Below are 17261 nucleotides of genomic sequence, written 5' to 3' on the forward strand. Positions count from 1 at the left end.
ATTGGAGGTCCGTAAATCATATGCTGTATGGCCTTGTTTCAATGGTTTTACAGTAATCTGGATCCATTTGTATTACCTTTCACAGGAAAGAATGAAAGAAAGTAATAACGTAATATTACGAGGAGAATTTATTGACTTTGCGGTGGAAACTAACTTATTTCCTATGTACCCAAATTCACCTGAACAACTCTGCTTCTAATTTTCTTAGCTTAGCTGTTATAGTGCTGGTCTACAGTAAGCGCTGTTTGATCAATAAATTATTTATTTTATTTTTTTTGCATGAATACATTAATATTTATGAATTTAACTGATAAAATCCGGTATAATTAGAATGTTCCTTATAAATTGCTGAAATTTAAAGCTGCCTTATCAATCGATAAGGCTTGTATCACACATGTCTGTGGATCGATGCAAGCCGATTAATATTTTCATCAGTAATTTTTTTTTATCACACTTTTTTTCAGTTACTATATCTGGTTGGTCCAATCTGTAGTATCATTTTCAAACCCATCTACTAGTCTGTTGTGGCCCTGCCAGACAACTTACTCCCAAAATCAAAATTACGGGTCATTTTTGTCTTATGTTTACACACCACAGTCATACTAGACCAGCCAGCATCTTAAACCTTTCTTCATGTCATTAAATTGTAACCTGTAATGTTTGAGGGCAAAGCCACAACCTTTGGCGGATATCTATTTTGTTTTATTTTTGATTCAAATTGTTTCCAGAAAATGTCAACATATTTTGAATTTAAATCTCTGTAGAAGAAAATATGCTACCAGGAATGACTGTTTGTGCAGTACACACAAATATTACTCTCATTAATATACTTTTTTTTTTTTTACTTTGCTTCTCAAGTGGTATTCCTCCTCAAACTCTTTAGTTTCTCTCCTCTGAATTGTCTCTGGCCAGACCGAGGAAATTAAGAGTGATTGAAAAACACTAAAAGGACAAGCTTATTTCCTTCTCATGTTAGACACAATATATTTATTTTGCAAATAGGGTTTCAAATTTTGTTGAAAGTGTCAGATTAAAAATACCTCAGTTTAGAGTCTTGCTGTTCCCAGTGAACATCAGCAGCCCTACAGTCTAAATTAAATCTAACCTCTGGTGCTGCTGTCCATGGTACTGGACAAACAGTTTGACCTTATTAATAAAAAAAGTAATATTTCAATATGCTACAGTACAATAGTCTCATTATTAAACTATTCCTTCTGTTTGCTAAAACTTTAATATCTTAGGAATAAATGCCGGCCTCATAAAAATCAAAAACTCTCAACATTCCAGCAAAACAACGGAAAGACATGAAAATCGGGATGCATTGTGAAGGTAGGAGTTAACTGTTCAGTGAACAGCTTTTTCCAATGTTCAAAGTGCAAAGATCAACAAGAATGCACAAGTGATGTCACTAAATACATTTCCTTCTTATCCAAATAGAGAAGAATAAAGAAGGCTGTCTATAGACACCCTTGGAGTCTGATTTATTCTAAATGGAAATTGTTAAAAGCCCATTTCCTGTCTAAATGCACACACTCGCTGTGTTTCATTGTGCTGTTATCTAAGCAACTGGTTCAGCCAGTACCCCCCACTTCCCTCCCACATACGCACACACACACACACACACACACACACACACACAGAGGTCATAAGTCAAAAGGGTTTGAATGGCAGGAAGGGAGTTGGATTGCTAATAGAGAACTTTGTTGTAATGTACTGTGTGAATTGGTTTCTGTAGCACCAAACTTTATTTTCACCCTTTTCTTTTTAATTCTCAGCCCAAAGATTCCACAGTCATATACACATATCTAGTATTGCTAAAGCTTCAGTAGAAATTCAATAAATCGTGAATAAAAACTTACAAAAATTAAGACAAAAGTTAATAACTATGAAACACTTCTCTCTATATCATATGCAGACACATAATTACTGATTTTACAAGCAAAAGCACACATAGACACACAGACCTTCTGTGCCAACATCTTATCTTCTCATCAGCAGACCTGGGTAAGCTCCACTAACTTCCTTCCCTGTTTCGCTGGGATCTGAGGTGTGTTTACTCCGACGTGTTAGTGAAAGTGTTGAGGGTGGAGGCTGGAGGTGCTACAATGTCCCACCTAAACTTCCTGGAGACTAAAACCAAAGCATAGATATAAATAAACAAGGAACTCTTTTTCATGTGAGAGAACTATTTTAACAATCAAGAAAATGGCAAATAAGCTTTCTTGATACTAATGAGAGAAAAAGCAAATATGCTATTACTCTGTTAACATCCCTACAAATTCAAGAATGACCTAATTTGTTAGGCTCTTTTTTCTTCAACTTTCTTACAGTTATCCTATTTTAGTCAGGTAATAAAGTTAATCTCGGGTCATTTGTAAAATTATGTTTAGGTTCTTTTATCCCCTTATGCAACTGTGAAACTTAAACATTTTAATATATATCAACATTTGAAGTTTACATTTTTCTTAGGTAAAGTTATGGGGAAGCCTATGTACAAACAATGATTTTATACTTTATTGAGCCAAAGTTGGCAGCAATAGCTCAAAGGAGACGTATTACTCAAACTTCACATTTTGTGTGCTGTTGTACTTCTACTTGGGTCTGCATTCCTTCTAAAAACAACCTAAGAGATTAAAAAAAAAAACATAAAGCCGTTTTTTTGTTGTTGTTGTTTTCTTGGTGTCTGGAAAATGAGCTTTTCCAAAAACTTCAAATCAGCAGGAACTGCCCCAGCAAAGCCAAGCTCTTACCTAGCAACGGTAGTGGAAGCCCCGCCTGTTACCTAGCAACCCCAGCAAAAACCCAGCCCGTTACCTAGCAACCCCAGCTAAAACCCAGCCCATTACCTAGCAACCCCAGTGAAAGCCCAGCCTGTTACCTAGCAACCCCAGCGATAAAACAGCTCATTCTGAAAGAAGCTCAAATTAGGCAGAAAATCTCATTATCTGTTGTCTAATTTTCTTTAAGCATGAAACCAGACATCTCTACTTTGGTCTCATCTGTCCTGATAGACGTCACTGGGTCTACTTTTTTCAAGTCTTCAGATGTTCGTTAGCCACCCAAAAATTCCAGCAGTTATACTATTTTTAATGCAAGAAACTATTAGAGATATGTACTTTATATAAAGCAACACTTTGGTAAATTAAAAGAAATAGTAATAAAAGAGTTTCTGTTAATTTTAAATCAATTGAATTGTCTGATTTAAGTTCTGGTTCTGGCCATTCCTCCTGTGGTTTTTAGTAGGTATGTTGACTTTGGGACCCAGGAGGAAGATGTGTCTTCTTACAATAATGTTGCTGAATAATAATAGCAGAGTAATTAAGTTGAAGGATCGCTTACAAGCTGACTACCCAATCTACTGAGCCACAGTCACATGTGCACAAAGTGAAACTATGAGAAATCAAAGTCCAAACCTCAGTCTGACGGAAATGATGTGCGTACAAACCTCAATGAACAAAGTCAATGTTTTATAGAGGAGGGAGCCAAAATCCAGCAACGTTTACAGAGAACTTTTAAAACGTAGTTTTATAAGCTGCTAAAATGGTCTTTGGCCAGATTAGCTGAAACTTGAGCTCTTTGGCCATAGTGGTATTGCTTGGGAAATATTGGAAAAAAGGGTAGAGGATAACCTACAGAACATTTCCACAATAAAACACGGTGGTGGCTTCAGTGCATCTGGAACTTGTAATCTTGTCAAGGTAGAAAGAATTATGACCACTCATGAACATATGTTGCTGCTGGTGAAGAAATGCCTTAAAGCCAAACATGTTACTGACTGACATGCACGAAGCCCTGATCTGTGAGGCGGACTGAAGATGAACATCCAGAAGTAGGATCTTAAGATTTGATGTAGAAGAATGTGATTGATTCCATGAGTATTTTTGAAAACTAAATTAGTACAGGCGGTACGATGCACAAAGGATAAACAGCATCAGAGGTGCTTATAATTTTTACACTGGTAGTTTTTTGATGGTTTTGTAATCACTGTGTTTGCATCTAAAACCTAAAAAAGCAGTGTCAAAGTTAAATACTTTTAAAATTAAATTTTCATATGAGGTGCTAACAATCTGGTCCTCAACTGACTGACTCAGGAGAATGTTCTAGTCCTGCAGAATAAACCCTATTTACCAAATACATCCCATTCACTTAAAGGGGCAGAATGATGTAAAATCAACTTTTTTGACCTGTTATTCCCTCATTGAAACATACTAGAGTTTTGCTTTGATTCTTTCATGCATATTTGAGAAATCCTTTAATCTCCTGTGGCAACCATTCGGGCACAATGCAACGCTGGTAAACACTTTGTTAAATAGTTAATAGAGGAACAATGTGTGATGACTTCCTGAAGGCAGAGTGCTTTCCAACACTGAAGGCTTTTTTTTTCAAAGAGATGGAAGCCCACTTTAAAGCCATTAAATTACAAAGTCAAGTTTCTTTTAAGTCATAGTTTATACATTTTTTTTAACTGAAAGTAAAAATTACTTGATTGTTCTGTAAAATGATACTATGTGGCTGGAATATACATAATGCTGCCTGTTTAACAAATACTGCAAAGATCTGTTACGATAACATCACAGATGTCCTAGAGCACATGTGTCATCTGCAGCTCCTCCAGAGCGCCGCTCTCCTGGGTAACATGAACCCAGAAGGCTCCATTTGTTAAATCCGCTGGATGAGTTACTTCCAGCGGTTTCTAATTCTTCGCGTTCCGCAGTGGTTGACAGCGGACTGCGCATGTTACAGTCTAATTAACTTCTGCATCGTCATTTATTTCCTCAAGATAAACTCCCGGCTCCTCAGATGGATTAACACAACGTTTCATTCTCTTTAGTTTTCTCTGGTCTGTAATGGAGACTTGAATTTAACGCGCCATTTCAACCAGAGGTTTGTAATGCGCTTCCTAACCATTCGCTCCAAAGCGTCCGGTCCATAACTCTTCAACACGCCGTCAGCTCCCGGTCAGAAAGACGCATTTAGTTCAGAGTCCATGAGATGATATTCAGAAAGGATTTTTTTTAATTAATTGATTGAGTCTATAATGTCCGCCCATGTGACTTGTTTTTATTATTTGTTTGCTCACCTTTAAACACTGATTTAAATATCGTAATTTTTAAACTGAGCAGTAATTTTACATCCATGGAATATTTAAAACTTCAATACATAAAATCAGTTATTTAACAATATGAGGTGATGTTTAATTTATTTTTAACATTGTATTTTCATACATTTATGCTAGGGGTGCCCAAGTCTAGTTTTCCAGAGCTCCCATCTGCAGCTTTAGATTCCTTCTCTAACACACCTGGACCATTGACTCATTATAAGCCTCTACAGAACTGAATGAGGGAAGTCAACCTTTTGTCTGGGGTGTGTTTTAGCAGGGATGCACTCCTGATTTGTACCGTCAATGTGGCCCGTTGAGGGGGCCAATATGCTGAAGTGGCCCTCAGTGAAATTGAGTTTGACACCCCTGTCCTAGAGAGACTCTGAAAAGGAGAACAGACACCTGTAAGAAGACACGCCCTTCAGCTGTCCTGTTAGCTGGACCTCATCCTCCCTGCCAATCAACTGCTGCATCCAAGACAAGATTTATTACAACATCCAGGATACTTTATTTTACACACATATACTTAACATACATGATACAAAAATATTGATCACAGTGTATTTTTATAAAAAATACAGAAATTGCAATAAACGAAGGATGAAAATAGCATTTAATAAATAATATAATCAATTTTTCACATCAGAATACTGAGACAGAATTTCCAAATATTTTAAAACGCATTATTTAACCAAGTTCGAGTGTTGACTCTTTTAATCCTGCAGTTCTTCCTCCCGTCTTGTCATTCATTCTCCATTTAAATGTCCTCAAAAGAAAATCAGTGCATTTTTCACCTTTCTATGTTCAATTTCCAATAATTTGCATTCCAATCCCAACGGTTTCCCCAAGTCCATCAGGATCCACTCACTTAGCTGCCACCATGGCTGATAAGAATCCTGTTGACCAGCAGGTCTACAAGTGATAGGTGATGTATTGAACTGTTTAAAGTTTGCATCTTGATGGCGAGTTATGAGCCAGATATTAGTCCAAGCGCCTCCAATGCGAGGGGACACAGCGACACACCTCCTCACTGAAGAAGAAACCTGCTTCACACTTCCGTCTCCTCACCTCACATGGAGGCCTAAGACAACTGCAATTAAAAAAGAAGAAAACAAACAAATGTAACAACAATTAGTCAGAGAATAAAGATGAGGAAAACAGGTGTGGTGTTTTGAGGTCTTTGTCCACTAGCGTTTTATGCGTCTGTTGTGAAAAGTGGCTTTAATGGAGAGAAATGATCAAATGTTCTTGTGTTGGCCTTAAAAATGTTTTCTTACTTGTCCTCAGTTTTCAGAATATACGAAAACAGAAACTTAAATTACAACATAGTAAAATCTTCCCTGTTCCAGATCTTTACGTTCAGTAATCTGAGTTATAGTAACAATTAACAAACATGGTGAAACTGTGCGATCTGTTTTGTTGTTGGTTAAAAAGATTTTTGTCTTTGGCAAAATACTTTTAACCATTTCTCCCACTCACATGTTTATTTTGGTTGTATTTACCCAGAATGCCCTGCTCTCTAGTCCGTTTTCTGCTTTTTGAGTGCTCTCCAGTTCGTTTGTGGTTCACACATGCAGTAAAACCACATCAGAGTTCACTTCAATCGAACCAAGACCTAGATTTTTAGGTAGATCAGAGATTGTTTTTTTGGTCCACATCAGAGTTTGATTGCACATTCACACCTCCCCAAATGAACTGGACTTTCTAGACTACAGTTCAATTAAAGTGGACTAAACAGAACTGGTGTGAAAACAACCTGATTTATCACTTTGAGGTATACTGCCTCGTCTCTTCAATGGATTTTTCTAAATAAACTCTATTCAGTGTCTAAATAAATAGACATTGAAGAAGAAAAACAAACCAGCAGAAACCACTGCACCACCATGACTGATAAGACTGCAATAATTATAATTTGTAACGATTCCTAAACAAGACAATTTCATTATGGCATCATTAATGTTCATCTGCAACCCCGAAATGGAGATACATCCAGCCTTTGTAACCATATCTCTAATTAGCAGACTTCTGTGACTCTAAACAAGGCTAGATGGAAACGTAAAATGGACTGATGTAATCAGAGACATAATCATCTGCACCAATGCCATCAAGCCGTGCTCTCTGATAGCGACAGTAACTACCAACTTACTTATTTCATGAGGTTAAATGTTACAGATGGAATGTAGACGTCATATAGGAAAAAACAACAACTACCAGCAGGGCAGCCTGGCAGCCGCTTCATCCTGCAGGAGCGCAGAGCGAGGGTCGTTACCAAAGTGTTATGCTGAGTGCTCTAACAGCCGAACACAGCAGGTGGTGCGGTTCCTTCAAGAGCAGCCGAGACGGCGCGCATGTGTCAGAGCAAACCGGAGAGTGCGAGTCTGCTGTGTGTGCAGGTGGAAGCAGAGCGGCACTAACGAGACTGAAGAAAAGTAAAACCTGATTTAAGTTGCATAAGCAAATGCTGTGACTCTTTAAGCTAGAGCTGATACATGTGTTTCCTTGACTAGTTTACAGTAATGGGAATTAATCCTGAAGCAAAAAGCAGCTTTGACCCATAAAGAAAGCATCTCTGCTTCTGTTGACTGTAATGCAGCAGAAGTAGGGATGCTAAAACTGATGTAAAAGAATCTAAAACAGGTAAAAATCTCCAAAGAACAGAAAACCATATGTAATTCAGTTCAATTCAATTTAATTGGGCTTTGCATGGCGCAGACCTGGACGCGGCGCGGCCATCCCCAGTTCCAATCCCATCCTTTGCACTGTCCTGTCAAGATACTGTCAAATGAAGGCCAGTATTCCCAAAAAAATCCTTACGTTATAATTTATTGAGCTTACTGTACTGTTTCATAACTAGGATCAGTTTGAATGTATGTATGATTGAACTGAAATAATTTTTTTTTTTTTTGTGAAGTGCCTTGAGATGACATTTGTTGTGAATTGGAGCTATATAAACAAACTGCAGCAGAGAGAAAAAACAAAAGGAGCCCTCTGTTAGCTTCTAAGTCAGTTCGTTTGATGATGTGAAAAATATGTCATCACTCAGTGATGTCAGAATATAAGTATGAAATCTGGCCTGTCAAGCCAACTTAAAGTAAGTCAAGATGCGAAAAGAAGATCCCCACACTTCATCTTGTTGCTGCAGCCAAGTTACGTATTTCAATACGTTGGCAGAAGACAACACTACTGAGACAGTTGGGAAATCATATTTCTAATGCATGAATGTGTAAATATCTAATAAAAAAACTATTTGGTTATGGTTACTCAAAGAAAACATTAAGCTAGTGATGAAAAGGAGTCCAAATAAATAAGCAACGCTTTTTGTGCCAGGTCCCAAACTTTGCTGTGTTCATAAATCACTCCCAAACAAGGTCACGAAGGGTCAGAACTGGACAGGATGGATGGATGTGTGTATATGTGTGCGTACTTCCTCCTTTGTGTGGAAGGGAAATTGCTAAGTGACAGCTATGGGAAGTCATTAGCGCACTGGGATCTTATATTTCACACAGAGCTCGATGCTCTGAGCGCTTTGTGCAGCCAGAACAGTGATTTCCTGTGGCTATATGTACATGCTCTGTTCATGTACACACATGTACTAATTAAAATTAGCTTTCATGTGAACATTGGGACCTGAGTGAGGTTTCACGTCCTCCTTCTCCCTCAAATTAAACAAAACTGGTGTCAAATGTTTGTGCAGCAAATATTTTCGTTTATGGCGTTATCATTTTAAAAGATATTAATAAATGTTTCAACCACCTTTCCAATCCCCACATTTAAAGAAAATCAAGTAAATTTACTGTCAACTACAGAAATCTTAGCTACACAAATATAGAAAAATTAATTTATATCAATTTTGCTTGATTTTGGTAATGTAATTTTTTATTATTTTACATGTACGCCTATATTAAAACATACATTTACATTAAGCATGTGGCATATATAAGTATAAATGTATAATAAAATTATATAAATATAATAAGTCTATAAATATATTCAATGTATGAATATAAGCCATTTATTACATTTTACAAACAATATTTTCCGACCTTCGGGGATCAATAAAATATTATATTATCTTACAACACAAAAACATTTGGGACAGAAACATAGCACAGTTGATTGGCACCATATTGTATTTGTTTTTGTAAATGTTCGGGTGCTGGTTGACCTTTGATGGCCTTTAAAATTATAGCGGCACAAACGAGCACAAATGTTTCACACCAATTGTATTTAATTTGACGAAGGTTGGGGTCAGGTGTTAATATCTGGATAAATTCATGCAATGCCTTTACTTTCCTCCTCACCTGCATGTTGCTTGGTGAAACCTTCTTCCTCTCAGAAAACACTTATTTGGTGATTCGTTACATTCACAGGAGCATTTCGTCTTGTTTAGGGGCTGGTGCCTCGGACAGGTCTTATTACACGTGCACTGACAGGTCTCTTTGTTGAAGATGTGGTTCTGGGGGCAGGAAGGAGCAGGCAGCATGTCGCAGACGCACTGGCAAGTGTTTCGGTCCAAGTGTCGCTTAGGCCCACAGTCACGAGTTGGATTTTCAAGACGGCACACACACTGGCAGCTTTCCACATCTAGCTCTTTATCTGGGCCACACAAATCTGATGAGAGTACGTCTGCAGGAATGAAAGGAGAAATGAAAACAAGAGCAGTTTTACTGATATATGCAAAACAATCAGCTCTGATTACTGTGAATAAAGGCTAAAGCAAAAACATGACTTCAATTTTTCCTGATTGATTTTATACAAAGGTAAACAAAATGTTAATAAAACACTATGAATGATGGTGTTTTAAATTTTTACAGCTTCATGTAAAAACTGCAACCACAACAGAGCATAACACATCAACACACTATGAAATTCCTGCACTCTACTTGGATCATCCGTTTCCTCTGGGAGAACACAAATGACTCTATTTCACGAACAGCAGATTATCTTTCAAAAAAAGAAAAAAAGCATGGAGAAAAGCAAGACGTTTCAGAAAAAACAGCAAACAGATCTTCAGTCTGTTCCAGACAGAATCATTATGTGTGTGCATAGTTGTGTGTCCAAGGATGAAACGAACAGATAAAACAGAAAAACACTTTCTGCTGACAAAGCGCAAGATGCTCCCACTCTCTTTGTGCTCTCACTGACTCTAACAATCTAAATCATCGCTCTGACTTCTAAGTGGCGTTCTTATTTTCCCACAGAAAAGTCTGCGCTCAGGCTGAGAACAAAGTTCTTAACTTTTGTTTTTGAACACCATTATGATACACAGCATGCTGCAGGCATGCAGATCTAGGTCTGCGGCTGTGCTGAATGCAATGCTGGAGACGAGGCAGCGAGCACACTGACTAACTGCATCTTAAGACCTGAAATAAAATTATTTATATTGGGTTGTCTACTGGCTGAAAGGAAATGTTTCTTTTTGCTAAAGCAACTCAAGTCTATTTTTCTTTTATTATGTTTCTAAATTACAAATAGCCCTAAAATATTATTAGCACACATGTAGAGAACTTTTTTTAGAATACACACTTTCAGAATATGAAAACAACTCAAGATGCGTGTTCATGGCTTTATCGTGGCCAGTCACAAGAGACTTAATATTTTCATATCAGGTTGTATATACTAAGATGTGTTATTGTGGAGGCAATTTAAAGTTAGGTGGTCTATGAGTGTTTGTTATATGGGGTAAATGGTCCTCAGCCTGAAAAAGTTTCAGAAACTCTGATCTAGAGGGGCGGAAACTGTTTGTATCATAAACAATACACACATTGCCCTTTTATGACTAAACTTAATAGTCCACAAAATGTGCTTAATGTTTACGTAAATGTAAGACCATTTAAAATACTTGGCAAAATCAAAAACAAAGGGACAGCAGCTCCAGTTCTGATTCTCACAAACTTCTAATCTGTCCAATCAGTCTGACAATCAGCCTTTTTCCAGTCAATCAGAATCTGCTTCAAAACTTGAGGAAACAAAACCCATATGTTCAATTCCAAACACTGTTAGCTTGTATTTGTACATGACAGCTATTTGTGGAATCTGGTGCACTGAGGTCTCTGCATTCCTCTGTTTTTATTTGTTGACACGAGATCCACAAAGAGTGTTATCAGAGCCAAACACAAAGTAAGGATTCTACAAACACATATTCAGCAAACACTCTGCAGCCATAAATCCTCCTCAGTGAACACAGGAACTTTCCCCTGCAGCTAAGGACAGAGGAACTTGACCTGCTGTAACTGGGTATCACTGTTTTGTGTGTTGTGCAATTTATAGCACACATGCTAACATGCAGCACCCAGCTCACACTGACAACACATTTATTTTCAACTTCTTATTTAAACTATGCTGTACTGATGTATTGTATTGTAAGCACTGGCAACATGTCTTTGGTGTACTGGATCTTTTGTCTGTTGACCACTGGCGAATGGTACCAGCACCCACACATCCCAACAAAACATAAACAGGTGTAGCAAATGGATAGATAGTCGTTGGTGATCCACAGCAGGGTCACATTTAGCAAGGGAAAAATCAGCAGACCACTTAAAATGCTTGTTGATTTTGAATATAAAGTCAAATCATCTAAATATTTATTTAACATTTCACACATTTTCTGAGTGTGCAAAACATCTGCAGATCACATTAAATCAATAAGAGCTCTGTCTGAACTATACGGCTTGTTTAGCCTTGATACTTAACCACAGCTGCAACTGTTTGTCTGATCGTATATCAGTGTTAAAACGTCTCTTTAATCCAGCAAGTGTTCAGCATCAGCTCAAACACAGCTTCATACAGTATTGTTTGTTAGTAAAAGCCGTATGAGTAAGTGCTACATATGCTGTAAAGCATGTGTAGCAAACATGCTACACATGCTACATAGTACACAGTCAACTGTACATACTGCACAGTAATTTAATTTAGTAAAGATAAATTGTAGGAATGCAAGTAATTGATTAATAAGTTAATCTCAAGGTGATTCAACCTTTCAAATAAATAAATATTAATTGATAAGGAGCCATTTTCTTAAAAACTCATATGTTCAACTTCATACCACATCAGCAATTTTTAAATCAGAAGTTGATGCTGATTGAGCGCTATTAAAGTGGAACTTAAGGAATTTGTCGAGTGTTTATATTTCAAAACGGAACCGCATAAAGCGCTTTTTGCATCGCACACTGGTCTTTGTTTCGACTGTTACTTTTCCCATTCTGGTATGGTCCCACCATCTTTATTTCTGTATCAACTGGTTTCACTTAAGGATGACCAGCAGTGCCCTCTGCTGAGTGGCAGTCAAACTGCAACACTGAAAGATCCAAGGGGGTGAATACTTTTTGTAGGCACTGTATCATCTATGAAGATAAAGGTGAGATACATCAACACACAGTTTTTAGGTCATATTGCCGCCTAGATATGATTTAGATTTGTCTGTTGTGCAGAAAAAAAGCCCAAGCAGTGCCAGATGAACTTTTCTTTGTGAAACGGTGTCATACACATACCATGGTGCTGCTGAGGTGATCGTAGATGAAGCAGTGGTGGAGGAGGGGGCTTAACAACCGAAGCCATGCTGATACACTGACACTGCTTGGTGTTCCACACCTGGCCAGGTGGACACGTCCTGTTGGCTAATGCACACCTTTAGAGGGGGAAAAAAAACCAAACAGAAATCTTATAGCAAAATTACAGTTACCAGCCATTTACATGTTTTTCCGTGTGTAGATTACTGGAAATAAAAGACGTAAAGCTCTTGTATTTACCAACAGAGTTCTTTAAGGCAACAGTGACAATCAGGTCTATAACCTCGTGATAAAGTTAAACATTTAGCATCTGTAAAAATGATCATTTTTTCTTTGTTGGTTGGCTTCTTTGGTCTCAAACCTTGTTTAAAAGCTTAAATTGACATGGCAATGTCCTGTCTCAACTCGCTTTTTCACCCGATTTCACTGCTAATTCCATCAACCGTGAATATGAGTAGCTATTAAGAAAGTACTTTTCCTTTAATTTAATTCGAAGTTTCAGACGGCTGCTAATACAATAGTTACTCTGACTAGTAGTCAAATTAAAATCCCTTTTTAGAGCTTAAAAAACTTTCCAACCTTGTGTAAAACCAGTTTTCATGTAATCTTTAAAAAATCTTAAAGTTTTAACATTTGATCAGCAGATATTGACAAGGAAAAACATGAAGAGCTTTAGTTTGATAAATATTACTTGTGTTTATGTGACAGAATATTGAGAGAAGAGTTGCTTAGTGTAAGACAATAATCTGCAGAATTGCACATAAATATCTTAGTCAGGGGAAAAATTTCCGAGTTGGCATTTTATTAGGAAGAGGGAGGCTTTAGTGGACGATCTTGGGTGATATGTCTCCAAGTTGCACAATAAAAGAAAACAACAGAATTTTATTTCCTCATGATGTGTTTGAATCTTTATCATTTCCAAGATTTAAGAGCATTGCAGAAACTGTTGTTTTCTGACAGCATAAAGATATCTAGTTTAATGGTTTTAGCTTTAAGAAACTACCACAGTTAGCCGTTTCTTCCATTAAGAAACTGTTTTATTCTGTTTTGTTTAAAAATACACATTCAGGGTTATCCCAGTTAGATTGAAAGTCTTAACTTTGTTTTTATTCCAATAATAATGCAGTTGTGTAAATAATCTTTGTCTTCAGCTTGGAAACTTTAAATGGACAGACATAAAACAGATGGTTTGACTGATCAAATCAACAAATGATGCAAGCAAATTAATATGGAGAAAGAACTGCTGTTTGCTTTGTTACGACCACATGACCTTCAGAATAAAAATCCCCCAGTTTCTTCTTGCTTATTGCTTCCTAATCAGCCCTTTTCCCTAATGTCTTGTTTACATCATGTCTGGTTTACCTTTACCGCATCTGCCAAAACGACACATGAGCCTCAAAATGTCTCTAGCAAGTAATTCCTGTCTGACAGCTGACAAGACTGTTATTCAGCTTTGGAATGCAACGAAGGTTGCAATGATTTTCCCCTTTGAAGAATTTATGCAACTAATGAACAAAACAGTAAGACAAAACTTTGAATTAAAATCATTAAATTAAAACAGGGGTGGAAATTCACATATTTCGTGTTGATGGTGCAGAGCAGATGGTGTGACATTAGTAGTGCTAATTGCTACTGTGCCATAAAATCTCATACGTAATATGTCAAAAAATGTAAATGTTTACAGTAGTGCTGTTACTCAATTAAGAAAAAATAATCTGATTAATCACACTCTTCGGCTGCAATTAAACACAAACACTATGTTCAGCTTTGTAAGCTTGAAATGTAAAAATGCACGTTTTCAAAAAAAAGTCTCAAACTAAACATCACAGTTTTCCAAGTTTTCATATTCAGAACGGTTAAAAGAAGTCATTTTGTTTCAAACATAATTTAGAAATGGTAATTATGGTTGCGCTTCAGTGGAAGAATAATTCACCGTTGTAATAAGTAGGCTACGTACTACATTGGTTTTATCCAAACATCCATCGATGAGATTTTTAAAACAAAATCTGACGCTCGTCGTTCCTCTTTTCACTCGTGTTTGTGACTTTGCATCATTGACCGCAGTACAAGCCCGTGTAACGCCCTTTGGTGTGCTAGATAACCCTCCGCAGACGAGTCCTACTTTACAGACAAAGTTAATCTGCAACCTTGCCATGTTTGAGTTTCACTTAATTTAGTCATATATACAACTTCTTGTACATGGACACAACAGGGAGTTTAACAAAGTCAAACTTCTCTCCTTTCTTTATGTTGTTTCAAGTCTAAATGAATATCTTGCTAGTCGTAACTGAAATTAAAAACATCACATTTTTATCAATAATTAAAAGATAACTTGATATTCTTCTCACCAAAATTAATGTGTTATTAATTGGTTAACTTCTACATTTTTGTTTTATGATGTTGACTAATTTTTTCATCAAATAATATCTCCAACACAGCATAAAATAATTCATGCTAAGGCTTTTGTTGCATCATTCCACTATGGCTTATTTCTGACAGTGTAACTCAACGTCTGCCAAGACTCAAGCAAACTTTCAGAAACGGCTAATGAGTTTCAGATGGGATTTTTTCCCCCCTAATTTGTCTTTGTAAACTAATTAAACCAAATTAGCACAAAAATTAAGGAATGATCTTCATGCTGAGGTATTCTTAAAGGTTGTGACATGCAGATATCACTAATGAGCAGAGAATGAAGTCGTGTCTGTGACATGATGGCAGTGATCACATCTGTCATCATCACGTCTGCACGCAACGGTTGTTCTGTATGCTTTGGTTCACCGTGCTTTTACCCCAGAAAAATAGCAACTCATCTGTTGTGCCATAATAGCTCAATCTTACGGCCTCACAGATCATTTTCTAATAATACTCTAAGAATGCAACTCTGAGCTGTTCAGGCAGAGTGACACAACCATGCAATGTTGCAAAGTAACAAAGTTAACTATGCTTGGTTGAATAAATCACATTAACCTAAACGGTTTTATGCAAAAGCGTAGAGCAGGGGTGTCCGCACGATTCACATGCTGTGACCTAAACACACATTCTCACAACTTCCTCCTGTTCTGCATGGACCTGAACTGCATCCCCACTTGTGCGTATTGTGTCGTCCTGAGGTTTTGGACGTTTTTAAAGTTTTTCTGGATCTGTGCTCTGTTGCCACACTAGAGACTGGAATTAGAAGGGTCACTTTGGTCGAAGTTTTGAAATCAGGGAAGATTTCTGCTCAAGTAGTTCAGCTATACCGGTGTGTGATCTGTAGTCATCACAGACGCACTACAAAGACTCTTGTCTGTAACTCCGGATGGGAGATGCATTGAGTCCAGGAGATGATTTGATTGATTTAGACATATTTGAGATGCATTCTGTGCCTAAAGTTGAAAATCTCTGCACCAAGTGGCCATGTGTGTTAATTGTAATCTGTCAAAATGGCAGCTGGCCTTCAGATCAACTGCCATGATGATCTGAAGCAGATGGTCAAAGATGTAAAATATTCAGTTCCTGCTTTCAAATTCCCATTGATAGACCTTCTGTCCCCTGCAAGTAAGGCATTAGCTACCAATAACTACTCCACATAACCTAAAACGTATTCAGTTAAACTACAATGAAGTCTGTTCTGACTTTCTTTAGGTACTTGGGGAAATGATGTCCTGCTTACCCCAGGTTTCCAAGTTTCTAGAGACTGGATCACAAGGTGAAAGGTTGCTCTTCCTGCATGCCACCTGAATTGCTTTATTATTATCTATTATCTCATAACCTACAATGGATTGTGAATATAAGCATCAGAAATATATAAAACGCAATGGACCAAAAATAAACGCAAACCCAATGCTGAATTTGTCCAGAAATCAGATAGCTTGTTTGGACTTAAACCAGCTGCCAAGAAAAATACTTCTCCTGAAAACACCAACACACACACATGCACGCACACGCACACACACACACACATGCACACACACACACACACGGCCAATTATAAGAACCACCACAAAGTGAAAATAGTCTGTCTGCAAAGCAGCATGTAGGGACTGTTGACTTGGCCACAGAGACAGACAGCATGCAGCGTGTTTGCAGACAGACAAACAGTTTAAACTTTTGAAAGGGTCTGGCGATAAAAAGAAACAGAAGGTGGTTTCAATTAGAGCTGCAGAGCTTCAGACATACACGGGGAGGGAAAAAGAAAAGGAGAAAAGGGAAAGTTAAACGCTGGCTGGTGGGGGAGGTTTTTCACTTCACCTAATGTAAAACATACGGCTGCTTAAGTGTCCATCCTTACATGCTGACTGATTTGTAGGTGTGAAAATGTCTACAATATGTTTTCCTGCAGCCACAGTTGGACCAACTATCCCCTGCTCTGGGTGTGTACATGTGTGTTTATGTCTAAAGTTATTTTGCAACACAAAATTTGTTAGAATTTTAACAGAAGGTTTGCTTTGCTCTGAGACTGGTTAGATTAGAGATTTTTGTTATATTCTTTAATCCTGTTCCTCGATGCCTTTACTTGAATGCATTTGTGATTTTGCTTGAAACAATATTTTTATTATTGCAGCTCGCCTACTTTCTGAACCAAATCGGTTATTTACTGTGCGCTGCAAACCGAAATGACAAAAATGGAAATATAATCCCTTCAATATTAAATAATAAATTATGTCTTTAAC

At 37.4% G+C, this 17261-nt stretch overlaps 1 protein-coding gene across 1 annotated transcript; it reads right to left on the reverse strand.

The window, feature by feature from the left end:
- Positions 1-5585: 5585 nt before the first annotated feature.
- On the reverse strand, positions 5586-12728 carry LOC106962968 (vascular endothelial growth factor C-like; the record flags this gene model as incomplete). Its single annotated transcript, XM_015057649.1, has 3 exons — positions 5586-6191; positions 9403-9727; positions 12592-12728. Coding segments are annotated over 3 exons (571 nt in total), but the record flags the coding sequence as incomplete, so codon positions are not given.
- Positions 12729-17261: the final 4533 nt, after the last annotated feature.

This window comes from Poecilia latipinna, unplaced genomic scaffold (genome assembly GCF_001443285.1).
Source record: "Poecilia latipinna isolate Pla-1442-1.1 unplaced genomic scaffold, P_latipinna-1.0 Scaffold1479, whole genome shotgun sequence".
Taxonomy (NCBI): domain Eukaryota; kingdom Metazoa; phylum Chordata; class Actinopteri; order Cyprinodontiformes; family Poeciliidae; genus Poecilia; species Poecilia latipinna.